At 43.6% G+C, this 14,333-nt stretch overlaps 1 protein-coding gene across 4 annotated transcripts in view; it reads right to left on the reverse strand.

The window, feature by feature from the left end:
- Nucleotides 1–7,666: 7,666 nt before the first annotated feature.
- The window catches only part of rab6a (RAB6A, member RAS oncogene family), a 32,607-nt gene continuing 25,940 nt past the window's right edge, over nucleotides 7,667–14,333 (reverse strand). For 3 of the 4 annotated variants that reach the window (XM_084170737.1, XM_084170735.1, XM_084170736.1), the window contains exons 7-8: nucleotides 9,722–9,788; nucleotides 7,704–9,493 (exon numbers count right to left, since the gene is read on the reverse strand). In XM_084170737.1, coding sequence (XP_084026863.1) covers nucleotides 9,429–9,493; nucleotides 9,722–9,788 — 132 coding nt within the window. In that variant the 3' untranslated portion in view covers nucleotides 7,704–9,428. Of the gene's footprint in view, nucleotides 9,494–9,721; nucleotides 9,789–14,333 lie in introns of all 4 variants that reach the window. The other variant, XM_084170734.1, reaches the window with a different exon arrangement.

Genomic DNA, 14,333 nt, shown 5'->3' on the forward strand with positions numbered 1-14,333 from the left:
TCAGCCTACAGAGGAACAGGGGCTCCGGGGCTCTCCTCCTCTTCCTTCCCCTCCTCCTCCCCCTCCTCCTGGGCTCAGCGCTCCTGACAGTCCCCAGCCGGGGGGGGCGCATCCACCCCCGTCCTGCACCAGCTTCTCCTGACCCCTACTCGTTGACCTGGCCGATGGTTCTCTGTGGGAGTGAACGTGTGTGTCCTCCCTCGGTCCGGTCCTGTTCTTCTCTTCCTGGCAGAGGAGCGGTGCCGTCTCTCTCTCTCTCTCTCTCTCTCTCTCTCTCTCTCTCTCTCTCTCTCCCTCCCTCCCTCCGCAGTGAAGCTTGTCCTCCCCGTGCCGCACCACTCAGATCTATGCTATAGCTCACTGTATCTGACAGCCATGATCTCGCTCTCTCTCTCTCCCTCCTCCTTTATATCTCCCTCCTCCCCCTTTTTCTCCCCCTCACTCTCTCTATTCCCTGCCCTCTCTCTCTCTGTCCTCCACCCTACACCCAGGTCTCTCCTGGTACCTCAGATGCACTCCTTCCCATCGGTGCGAAGCTCTTGTCCTTGCACTGTGTTCAGTACCTTCCCTGTAACCTTCCTCCTCAAACCCAGCACACTGTACCCAGCTGACCCTTCTTCTGCTCACCTCCATGCAGAGCCGTAGACACACTCACACACAAAAACTCGATGACCGACTGTCACGGCCCAGGATCCTAGCTGCATTTACGACACTAGAATGTAAAGACACATTTGCACATAAAGCTCCTGCCATGCACAGTATTGCTTACTGAATTTCCTTGTCATGAGAAACGGTGGCTCCTCCCCCAATCACTACAAGAAACTGTAAAAAGCCCGCCGGCACATACACATACACACTGACACACACACTCCCTCAGTAACAAATCAACTGCCTTGTTGCATACACTGAGGCAGTGGTGCTGCAGACCTGCTGTCCTGTATCGTCCCTCTGGCTAATTTCAGCAGAGTCCTCCGCCTGGAGTCATGTCTGCCGCAGAGAGCAGGGATGAGTGGCTATCCTCCTGTAAAACTATTTCTGGACTCCATCATCTCGCTCCTCTCCTTTCACTCTCTCACTAGCTCTGCTCTTTTTCTCTCCTCGCTTCCTCCTTCCCCCTCTCCTTGTGTTTGTGTGTTGAGCTTAGTCTCTCTGTGATTACTTATTTCTCTCTAGGTCTCACTCCTTGTTCCTCACTATACTTTCTGCGCTCTCGCTCGCTCTCTGGTTCGCTCTATCAATGTCACACTCCGTAAGCATGCCACACTCCCCCCCCATACCTGCTCACTCTCTTTCCCTCTCTCTACCCTCTTTCCTTCTCTAGTAAATGTGCTTGGATTGCTACTTCACTTGTGCTTGCAAGAATTCCTCCCTCCCTTGTGCCGTTCTCTCCTCCTGTACTATTGGAATAAGCAATTCTACCGCCACCTCTCCTTCCCTGCTTTTTTTGGCAATCCTCTGTCTCAGTGTGGAGTCTTGGCAGAGCTATCTTTCTCTCTCACTGTCGCTCTGTCTCTAATCACCCTCTTGTACACATGGTCGCTCTCTTTTTTTCTCTCACTCTCGTTCTTTCTGTTACACATCACCCGGCTCTGGCTTTTGTTGAGAGGATTACAGGAGAGAATCATGGTTCTGCACCTCCTCCCTACCCCCCTACACCTATTTATCTCTGCCCTCACCTTCTCACCCTCTCCTCTTACTGTATTTTCCTCCCCCTCCTCCTCATTCACTTTATCACATTCTGTCCATTTCCCCTTCTCCATTCCACCCTCTTCTCTCTCTGGTGAGATGAGCACAGTACAGTATTCTGCCGTGACATTGAAATCTGCATTCATTAGATTAATATTATGGCGGTGTGAGACTGGCTTGGCACCTAAAACCCTCACAAACTTTTACAGATGCACAATTGAGAGCATCCTGTCGGGCTGTATCACCACCTGGTACGGCAACTGCACCGCCCGCAACCGCAGGGCTCTCCAGAGGGTGGTGCAGTCTGCCGAACGCATTACCGGGGGCAAACTACCCGCCCTACAAGACACCTACAGCACCCGATGTCACAGGAAGGCCAAAAAGATCATCAAGGACATCAACCACCCGAGCCACTGCCTGTTCACCCCCCATTCATCCAGAAGGTGAGGTCAGTACAGGTGCATTAAAGCTGGGAACGAGAGAATGAAAAACAGCTTCTATCTCAAGGCCGTTAGACTGTTAAATAGCCATCACTAGCACATTAGAGGCTGCTGCTGCCTATTGAAATCACTGGCCACTTTAAGAAATGGAACACTAGTCACTTTAATAATGTTTACATATCTTGCACTACTCATCTCATATGTATATACTGTATTCTATTCTATAATATTCTACCGTATCTTAGTCCATGCCGCTCTGTCATTGCTTGTCCATATATGTAATATTCTTAAATTCCATTCCTTACTAGATTTACATTTACATTTTTAGTCATTTAGCAGACGCTCTTATCCAGAGCGACTTACAGTTAGTGAGTGCATACATATTTTTTTTATTTTCATACTGGCCCCCCGTGGAAATCGAACCCACAACCCTGGCGTTGCAAACGCTATGCTCTACCAACTGAGCTACATCCCTGCCGGCCATTCCCTCCCCTACCCTGGATGACGCTGGGCCAATTGTGCGTCGCCCCATGGGTCTGTATTGGGTATATGTTGTGAAATGGTTAGATATTACTTGTTAGATATTACTGCACTGACAGACCTAGAAGCACAAGCTTTTCACTACACCCGCAATAACTTCTGCTAAACATGTGTATGTGACAAATAAAATTTGATTTATATACTGTAGGCTACCCCCACCCATAGACAGACACACACACACACACACACACAAACACACTCTACCACACCTGTGTATAGCCAACAGTAACAGCATAAAGGGGAAGACAGGGCAGACAGAGATATGGATTCTTGGGCCATAAGGTGAAAGAGAGGGATGTGAGAGTTAGGGAGAGAGGGAGGGAGGAGTGGGGGTTGGGGTTCAGGTTGCGTGCAGGTTTGTGAGAGGTGAGTAGGACACGTGCATGTGTGATGTCATGGTAACAGTGCATGCATTGTTATTGCATTCCCTTTTATAAAACCAGCCACGAATTCAGCAGGCAACCAGGCTAGAGGGAGCAAGTTCAGAACCACAGCCCTTACACAGCAACATCTGCAGTGACTCAAGGATTGACTTATCTAGCTCTTTGTACATGTGTATGTGTTTGTGTGTGAGAGCAGATAGGGAGGGAGGGAGCATTGTGTGTTCAGCATATTGGGCGAGGGGGCTCATCCTCATCCAGGACACATGGTTTATCAGTCCTGTGGCAGGCAGACAGAACGCAACAGCTCTGACTGAGGCGCATCAGTGGAATATGTTTGGGCCTGGGTTAGTAGTTAGTGACAGAGAGAGGTTCTGGAGAGCTGTTGTCAGCTGGCTGGGGCTAGGACTGAATGAGCATAAAGCTCTATGGCGCATGAGAGAGAGACGCAGGTGTGTTATCAGTGACCTGGAACAGCCAGCTTAAACACAGACACATACGCATACACACACAGGCACAAGCAAACAATGAAATACACACACAATATTATTCATACAGCAATGCATTTATGAATTGCATTAATGAATTAACAGGAAAATGACATCTTAGATTAACGGATATTCCAAAAAGACTATTTTAAAGCTGGAATTCTTATGATTTTCTTGTCACAAAGATGCTGATCATTAATAATAGATGTTGCTATTCCCTTGTCATAATCCTGTATTGATCATCCATATTTTGGGCTTCAAGCTTGAATGTTGATTATGAATCAAATAGGATGAAAAGAACTCTGACATTTAATAACCCAAAGTGTGAAGTCAGGAAGAATTATCCAGCTACCCCTACAGTACTCTAGAGAACACTGTTCACGACCTCAATGTAAGCAATTTAGAATCTATGTCATGAATAGAATAGGGGTCACTTAACAAAAATAATAATGATTGTGTATGAACTACGTAGGTCAATGTGTCTCTGAAGGGAGGGGGGATGCAAGGATTGGTGTGCAGCAGACCTCAGGGGTGTGTAGGTAATGTTAATCAGGGAGCAGACTCCTCTAAACACTATCGTTCTCCTGTGGATTTTTCTGCACATGGGCCCCTGTCCAGTCTTTGGAGAGGCTGCCATCTAGTGGCTGTACAGGCTCTCAGCAGGACAGTAAAGGGATGAGCTCCAGTTGATTAATACATCAGTATCAACTCAGCTACCCTTTCAACTTTAGGTGAGTTAAACCAAACCCAATAAGAAAATGCCAAGTAAAATAAACTGTGATAGCTGGGAGGCTGTAATCACCAACTGATATGAGAGCAGACAAATGGTGGTCTTGTAGCTTACTGGACATTGAGGTTGTCAGAAAGTGGATGCAGTGTTGATGGTGAGTGGAGACAGGCAAGATTAGAGTATACATTCTGACATTACCCAGTAACTTCCCCTTGAAACAGGATGGAGCCTGCCCTGACATCTAATCCCTTGTCGGGGTGCCTTGTAAGGATCCGACGGCGAGCGAGTAAACTGCCTCTTCCATCAATCCTATTAGCCAATGTTCAATCATTTGAAAATAAGGTAGACGACCTAAGATTACGGTTATCCTTCCAACGGGACATTAAAAACTGTAATATCTTATCTTTCACCGAGTCGTGGCTGAACGATGACATTGATAACATACAGCTGGCGGGATATACGCTACATCGTCAGGATAGAACGGCTGACTTCGTTAAGACAAGGGGTGGCGGTCTGTGTATATTTGTAAACAACAGCTGGTGCAAAAAATCTAATACTAAGGAAGTCTCAAGGTTTTGCTCACCTGAGGTATAGTATCTCATGATAAGCTGTAGACCACACTATTTACCAAGAGATTTTTCTTCTATATTTTTCGTAGTTGTCTATATACCACCACAAACCAATGCTGGCACAAGACTGCACTCAATGAGCTGTATAAGGCCATAAGTAAATAGGAAAACGCTCATCCAGAGGCAGCGCTCCTAGTGGCCGGGGACTTTAATGCAGGGAAACATCAATCCGTTCTACCCAATTTCTACCAGCATGTTAATTGTGCAACCAGAAGAAGAAAATAAAAAAACTCTAGACGACCTTTACTCCACACACAGAGACGCATACAAAGCTCTCCCCCGCCCTCCATTTGGCAAATCTGACCATAACTCTATCCTTCTGATTCCTGGTTATAAGCAAAAACTAAGCGGGAAGCACCAGTGACTCGGTTAATAACAAAGTGGTCAGATGACGCAGATGCTAAGCTACAGGACTGTTTTGCTAGCACAGACTGGAATATGTTCTGGGATTCTTCAGAAAGCATTGAGGAGTACGCAACATCAGTCACTGGCTTCATCAATAAGTGCATCGATGACGTCGTCCCCACAGTGACCGTACGTACATACCCCAACCAGAAGCCATGGATTACAGGAAACATCCGCACTGAGCTAAAGGGTAGAGCTGCCGCTTTCAAGGAGCGGGACTCTAACCCGGATGTTTATAAGAAATCCCGCTTTGCCCTCCGACGAACCATCAAACAGGCAAAGAGTCAATACAGGACTAAGATTGAATCGTACTACACCGGCTCTGACACTCGTCGGATGTGGCAGGGCTTGAAAACTATTACAGACTACAAAGGGAAGCACAGCTGCGAGCTGCCCGGTGACACAAGCCTACCAGATGAGCTAAATTACCTATGCTCGCTTCGAGGCAAGCAACAATGAAGTATGCATGAGAGCACCAGCTGTTCCGGATGACTATGTGATCACGCTCTCCGTAGCCGATGTGAGTAAGACTTTTAAGCAGGTCAACATTCACAAGGCCGCAGGGCCAGACGGATTACCAGGACGTGTACGGCGAGCATGTGCTGACCAACGGGCAAGTGTCTTCACTGACATTTTCAACATGTCCCTGACTGAGTCTGTAATACCAACATGTTTCAAGCAGACCACCATAGTCCCTGTGCCCAAGGAGACTAAGATAACCTGCCTAAATGACTACCGACCTGTAGCACTCACGTCTGTAGCCATGAAGTGCTTTGAAAGGCTGGTCATGGCTCACATCAACACCATTATCCCAGAAACCCTAGACCCACTCCAATTTGCATACCGCCCCAACAGATCCACAGATGATGCAATCTCTATTGCACTCCACACTGCCCTTTCCCACCTGGACATGAGGAACACCTACGTGAGAATGATATTCATTGACTACAGCTCAGCGTTCAACACCATAGCGCCCTCAAAGCTCATCACTAAGCTAAGGATCCTGGGACTAAACACCTCCCTCTGCAACTGGATCCTGGACTTCCTGACGGGCCACCCCCAGGTGGTAAGGGTAGGTAACAACACATCTGCCACGCTGATCCTCAACACGGGGGCCCCTCAGGGGTGCGTGCTCAGTTCCCTCCTGTACTCCCTGTTCACCCATGACTGCATGGCCAGGCACGACTCCAACACCATCATTAAGTTTGCCGACGACACAACAGTGGTAGGCCTGATCACCGACAACGATGAGACAGCCTATAGGGAGGAGGTCAGAGACCTGGCCGTGTGGTGCCAGGATAACAACCTCTCCCTCAACGTGATCAAGACAAAGGAGATGATTGTGGACTATAGGGGAAAAAAAGAGGACTGAGCACGCCCCCATTCTCATCGACGGGGCTGTAGTGGAACAGGTTGAGAGCTTCAAGTTCCTTGGTGTCCACATCACCAATGAATTATCATGGTCCAAACACACCAAGACAGTCGTGAAGAGGGCACGACAAAGCCTATTCCCCCTCAGGAGACTGAAAACATTTGGCATGGGTCCTCAGATCCTCAAAAAGTTCTACAGCTGCACCATCGAGAGCATCCTGACTGGGTGCATCACCGCCTGGTATGGCAACTGCTCGGCCAGGCGGTGTCAGAGGAAGGCCCTCAAAATTGTCAAAGACTCCAGCCACCCTAGTCATAGACTGTTCTCTCTGCTACCGCACGGCAAGCGGTACCGGAGCGCCAAGTCTAGGTCCAAAAGGCTTCTCAACAGCTTCTACCCCCAAGCCATAAGACTCCTGAACAGCTAATCATGGCTACCCGGACAATTTGCACTGTCCCCCCACCCCCACCCCGTCCCCCTTTTTTACTCTCCTGCTACTCTGTTGATTATTTATGCATAGTCACTTTAACTCTACCCACATGTACATATTACCGCAATTACCTCGACTAGCCGGTGCCCCCGCACATTGACTCTGCACCGGTACCCCCCTGTATATAGCCTCCCTACTGTTATTTTACTGCTGCTCTTTAGTTATTTGCTTTTATTTTTTTTGCTTAACACTTTTTTTGTTTTACTTTGCATTGTTGGTTAAGGGCTTGTAAGTAAGCATTTCACTGTAATGTCTACACCTGTTGTATTCGGCGCATGTGGCAAATCAAATTTGATTTAATCATACCTGACAGAAGGCCAATACTTTGTCCTTCACCTTGTCTGAATTTACAGCACCAGAAAACACTCCCTCTAAGGACGACAGCTAGTTTTGGCCATGTGTCATAGACTGCTTAAACATTGCCCCATATGACCCAAATATGTTGTGGGGAAATGATTTACAGACTTAAAACATTCAATTAAAATATTTTCCACACTGACAAAACACCAAGTTCACAGGAAATAACCAGACTAGTCCCTCTTTCCAGATTGTCTTGTCTAGCATTTATCAATTTATTATTCAACTATCAAAAAAATGACATTTCAGTTAGTAAATGCAGACCTTTCTTAGGGATGTTGATAAGACACTGATGAATTCTAGCAGTGCAAATTATGAGCTTCAGTGCACAGCGACGTGGCGGCGCATAGCAGTGACAGTTTATCTCTAACATCCAGTTAAAACCATTCCAAAGAAAAAAGGTTACGAACTAAGACACTACAAAAAGAAAGTGGACTTTCCTCCAGAAAAATACACACAAAAACATTGCACTGTTTTTTTCTTCAGTTAAATCAGCATTTTGGGGTGGAGTAGAGGGGTAGTGATGTCACCAGAAGAGCTGGGGGACATGTTCAAAAATCAGGTGGTTGACAAAATACTCTATTAGCCGTTTAGGGATCATCCCAACAACAATAGTATTAACAGTAATAAAAATGAAGAAACAATCTATTAGAAATAAATATTACAAGTCATTATTATAATTCTCATTAACAAAAGATCAAAACCAAACAAAAACAAGCAAAGAAAACAAAAAAACTCTAAAGTGTCGATACTATAACATTAAACCAAACCTAACAAAGCTAGGAAAACTCAAAACCATGGAAGCCCTCTACAATTAACACTTTTAAAAGGCATGTCAGCATATATTATGAAGTTGGGTTTGTGTTGAATTTGATACTTTTTTCAACATACAAAAATCTTTTCAGAAACACTACTGTTCTCCAAAGCAATATATTTTCATCTATGATCATTGGACTCTTTAGAAAAAAGTAAAGACCTAACCAAGAGATAATAGAAAATGGCAGCCAAGGTGAAGATAGCATTTATTCATTTGTGAGGACAAGGGGACAAATTAAGGACGGTCGTGTAGTGCTAGTGAGACTGCCCTTGTGTTGTATTGTGTCATGTTATTGTGGTGAGACTAGTTCTTGTGGTTTCCCTACATTGTGTCGTCATGCCATGTTTCTGTGGAGTGACACAGTATGGCTGATCTGTGCTGGGACTGGCATTAGAAAGGGAGGTTGTTATGCTCAACTTTCACCTGTCACCCAGTGAGTGATATTGATTGGGGGCTGCTGAGCTGTAATAATCTATTCAGGACCCACTTATGGCAGAAACATTCCACTCAGTATCTATGGGTCTAGGTCCCTCACAGGCTGCCATCATAGATTAGTCCCCTGTAGCTCAGTTGGTAGAGCATGGCACTTGCAACGCCAGGGTTGTGGGTTCGTTTCCCACAGGGGGCCAGTATGAAAATGTATGCACTCACTAACTGTAAGTCGCTCTGGATAAGAGCGTCTGCTAAATGACTAAAACGTAAATGTAAAATTGTGCAACCAAACATTTCCGTATTACAGAAAAACAGGATACAGTCTTTGAAAAAACAACAACTATTGCCCAAGTAGAGTGAAAGTTCAACTGAAATAAAATAGCATTCACATCCATACTGTGCTTGTTAAGCTTAAGGTCATCTCAGTGAGAGAGCGGGTTACCACAACGACAAGGATGATGGACAGGTAGTGTTCTTCTCTTTCAGGCTGGGGAGAAGGAGTCAGGATTCAAGGGGTTCAGACAGAGCGGAAGAGCAGTGAAGCAGAGAGAAAAGGTACAGTATAGAGAGACATAGGGGGGATTGAATAAGCCAGGGTGAGAAGGATCAAGAACAACAAAGCGCAGGAGAGAGAGAAACAGAGTGATAAAGAGAGTCTTGAGTTAGCAGGAGCAGCCTCCTTCGCTGATGGGCTGTTCTGGGGGCTTCTCCAGCTTTATGTCAATCACTGGGGGAGGAGGGATTAAGGACCAACTCAAAGAGCTCAGACAGGAACACGAAGTATTTTCAAACACTTTGCATCTTCTCAATATGTTTCAATAAGTTTACAAGCTAGCCAATAGTTGTCTGTAAATGTTTGAATACAATCTGTATTGCCACTGAGTACAATCTACTATTGCCACTGAAAAACATGCATAGTCAGTCACACACGTGTTTCTGTGTAGAGTAAGGATACTGTCTTCTCTGCTCTTGTCCTGTGTGCTCTCCATGCCAGGGAGGGCAGCAGCCACACGTCGGAACAGCTGCAGGAGAGAGAACAGACCTTGTCTGTCAGAGTCAGAACACTCCAACCTTCCTGCCTTGACATCAGGCCTGCAGCTTTGTGTGCTCTCAGTCTTCTTAGCACATTGTCATTGGTAGGGCTGGCACAATTACCATGGAACTGACGGTTATGAATGAAGACTGTCATGAAAATAAAATAACTAAGAAATATATTTATTTGTCGAATGAACAGCTGGCTGAAGACGGGACGGCCGGGCATTTGCACGGTTGAGTCGGTTTCTGCTGTAACATGGACTCTACAACGTTGCTCCTTGCTGAAACAAGCAAGGTGTTGTAAAGTCTTAGGTTGCCTAGGCATCACACCCACTCCCTGCAGCCTAGGTTGAAGATGAAAAAAGACAAAAGGATTCTAATATCCCACAATGGGACAAGCTATGCTAGTTTATTTGCCACATGGAATAATAACTTGTCCTAACCTTTGTATTTTTTAGGGGGTAGATCAGCTTTAATATTTCAGATAGATTGTAACTTCCATCAATGTAATTGTCTGCATCACTTCCAATCCCCCATGTGTTTGTTTTCCTTGCATACATACATATATATACACATATATATATATATATATATATATACACATATACATATATATACACATATACATATATATACACATATACATATATACATATATATATATATACATACATACATACATACATACACACACACACATATACATATGGGTATGTATATATGTATATGTTTATATATATATGTATACATACACACACACATACACATATACATACAGTGGGGGAAAAAAGTATTTAGTCAGCCACCAATTGTGCAAGTTCTCCCACTTAAAAAGATGAGAGAGGCCTGTAATTTTCATCATAGGTACACGTCAACTATGACAGACAAATTGAGAAAAAGAATCCCAGAAAATCACCTTGTAGGATTTTTAATTAATTAATTTGCAAATTATGGTGGAAAATAAGTATTTGGTCAATAACAAAAGTTTCTCAATACTTTGTTATATACCCTTTGTTGGCAATGACACAGGTCAAACGTTTTCTGTAAGCCTTCACAAGGTTTTCACACACTGTTGCTGGTATTTTGGCCCATTCCTCCATGCAGCTCTCCTCTAGAGCAGTGATGTTTTGGGGCTGTCGCTGGGCAACACGGACTTTCAACTCCCTCCAAAGATTTTCTATGGGGTTGAGATCTGGAGACTGGCTAGGCCACTCCAGGACCTTGAAATGCTTCTTACGAAGCCACTCCTTCGTTGCCCGGGCGGTGTGTTTGGGATCATTGTCATGCTGAAAGACCCAGCCACGTTTCATCTTCAATGCCCTTGCTGATGGAAGGAGGTTTTCACTCAAAATCTCACGATACATGGCCCCATTCATTCTTTCCTTTACACGGATCAGTCGTCCAGAAAAACAGCCCCGAAGCATGGATGTTTCCACCCCCATGCTTCACAGTAGGTATGGTGTTCTTTGGATGCAACTCAGCATTCTTTGTCCTCCAAACACGACGAGTTGAGTTTTTACCAAAAAGTTATATTTTGGTTTCATCTGACCATATGACATTCTCCCAATCCTCTTCTGGATCATCCAAATGCACTCTAGCAAACTTCAGACGGGCCTGGACATGTACTGGCTTAAGCAGGGGGACACGTCTGGCACTGCAGGATTTGAGTCCCTGGCGGCGTAGTGTGTTACTGATGGTAGGCTTTGTTACTTTGGTCCCAGCTCTCTGCAGGTCATTCACTAGGTCCCACCGTGTGGTTCTGGGATTTTTGCTCACCGTTCTTGTGATCATTTTAACCCCACGGGGTGAGATCTTGCGTGGAGCCCCAGATCGAGGGAGATTATCAGTGGTCTTGTATGTCTTCCATTTCCTAATAATGGCTCCCACAGTTGATTTCTTCAAACCAAGCTGCTTACCTATTGCAGATTCAGTCTTCCCAGCCTGGTGCAGGTCTACAATTTTGTTTCTGGTGTCCTTTGACAGCTCTTTGGTCTTGGCCATAGTGGAGTGTGGAGTGTGACTGTTTGAGGTTGTGGACAGGTGTCTTTTATACTGATAACAAGTTCAAACAGGTGCCATTAATACAGGTAACGAGTGGAGGACAGAGGAGCCTCTTAAAGAAGAAGTTACAGGTCTGTGAGAGCCAGAAATCTTGCTTGTTTGTAGGTGACCAAATACTTACTTTCCACCATCATTTGCAAATAAATTCATTAAAAATCCTACAATGTGATTTTCTGGGAAAGAAAATCTCAATTTGTCTGTCATAGTTGACGTGTACCTATGATGAAAATGACAGGCCTCTCTCATCTTTTTAAGTGGGAGAACTTGCACAATTGGTGGCTGACTAAATACTTTTTTCCCCCACTGTATATTTGAGTTTAACCACAATATTTGTTGCATTTTTATTTTTTTGTGATCCAATACATAATATAGTACATTTACCATTATTTGGTTGTAATCCAGAGAGGTTAGAAAATGTTCTAGATCCTCTATGAGGCTGTGGAGGGATTCAAGTTGTGGATTTAAAAGAAAACATGAATTAACAGCGTACAATGACACCTTTGTTTTTAAGCCCTGGATTTCTAATCCCTTGATATTATTGTTGGATCTGATTTTAATAGCTAACATCTCGATGGCAATAATAAATAGATATGCCGATAGTGGACCACCTTGTTTCACTCCGACAGTTTAAAACTTTCTGAGAAATAGCCATTATTTACTATTTTACACCTAGGGTTGCTATACATGATTTTAACCCAATTTATAAGAGATTGTCCAAAATTGAAATGCTCCAGGCATTTATATATAAACCCCAGTCGTACTTTATCAAGTGCCTTTTCAAAGTCTGCTATGAATAGTAGGCCTGGTTTCCCAGATTTTTCATAGTGTTCTATTGTTTCCGGTACTTGCCTTATATTATCTCCAATGTATCGCCCATGTAAAAAAACTGTCTGATTAGAATGAATAATGTCCGACAATACCTTTTTAATTCTATGCGCCATACATTTTGCTCGAATTTTTGCATCACAACACTGAAGTGTAAGGGGCATCCAATTTTTTTTACGGACTGGATCTTCATATTTTCCACTTGTATCCTGTTTCAGTAATAATGAAATCAGACCTTCTTCTTGAGTGTCTGATAATCTACCATTTACATAGGAGTGGTTAAAACATGCTAATAAAGGTCCTCTGAGTATATCAAAAAAGGTTTAGTATACCTCGACTGGTATGCCATCCAACCCTGGAGTTTTCCCAGAATTAAAGTATTTAATTGCATCCAGAAGTTCCTCCTCTGTAATTTCACCTTCACATGAGTCTTTCTGTATGGCTGTTAATTTTACATTATCAATAGAAAAAACATCTCTACAATTTGCTTCAGTTAGAGGAGATGGTGGCGACTGAAACGAAAACATATGCTTAAAGTACTTTGTTTCCTCCTTCAAAATATAATTTGGTGAATCATGGGTGACTCCGTCATTTGTAACCAGTTTCAATAAATTCTTTTTGGTAGCATTCCTATGTTGAAGATAAAAAATGTTTTTAAAAATTGTCCTCTGTAGCTCAATTGGTAGAGCATGGCGCTTGTAACGCCAGGGTAGTGGGTTCGATCCCTGGGACCACCCATACGTAAAAATGTATGCACACATAACTGTAAGTCGCTTTGGATAAAAGCGTCTGCTAAATGGCATATTATTATTATAAAAAAATAATTTGATGCATTTTTCCCCATATTCCATCCAGTTTGCTTTATTTTGATAATATATTACACTTGATCTTTCTTGAATAAGTTTCTCCATTTCTTTTAGTTTTTCCTCTAATTTATTCTGAGCCTCTATGTTTCAGTTTTTATTGCTATCTATCTGTTCTGTTAGACTTGTCCTAACCTTTGTTATCTTCAACCTAGCCTGCAGCAGCAGCACATGCAGTCAGGAGTGGAGTAGAGGAGAAAATGTGAATTGTTTTGCTATTCCAAGCGGTTATTACGATGACGGCTGTCATTTGGCTGAACAATTAGTCATCCAAAATTCCATGACCGTCACAACCCTGGTCATTAGAGGCATTGAATTAAATACATGTCAATTGGTTTAAGGTGGACAGCAGTAAACATATACATTTCCTCCTCAGGGTTAAATACCATCCCATACCTGCTGGAAAGGAGTTTAAGATCATGCAGATCTAATTATTTAAATATAATCCTTTGATACTGGTCGGAGAAATCACTTCAAATCAAACCTGGGGTGAGGATTTATTTTATTTTTTAAACATGTACAGTGGAGAGAACAAGTATTTGATACACTGCCGATTTTTGCAGGTTTTCCCACTTACAAAGCATGTAGAGGTCTGTAATTTCCAGAAATCCAGAAAATCACATTGTATGATTTTTAAGCAATTAATTTGCATTTTATTGCAAGACATAAGTATTTGATACATCAGAAAAGCAGAACTTAATATTTGGTACAGAAAACTTTGTTTGCAATTACAGAGATCATACATTTCCTGTAGGTCTTGACCAGGTTTGCACACACACTGCA

Source organism: Coregonus lavaretus (assembly GCF_964263955.1).
Source record: "Coregonus lavaretus genome assembly, chromosome: 10".
Taxonomy (NCBI): Eukaryota; Metazoa; Chordata; class Actinopteri; order Salmoniformes; family Salmonidae; genus Coregonus; species Coregonus lavaretus.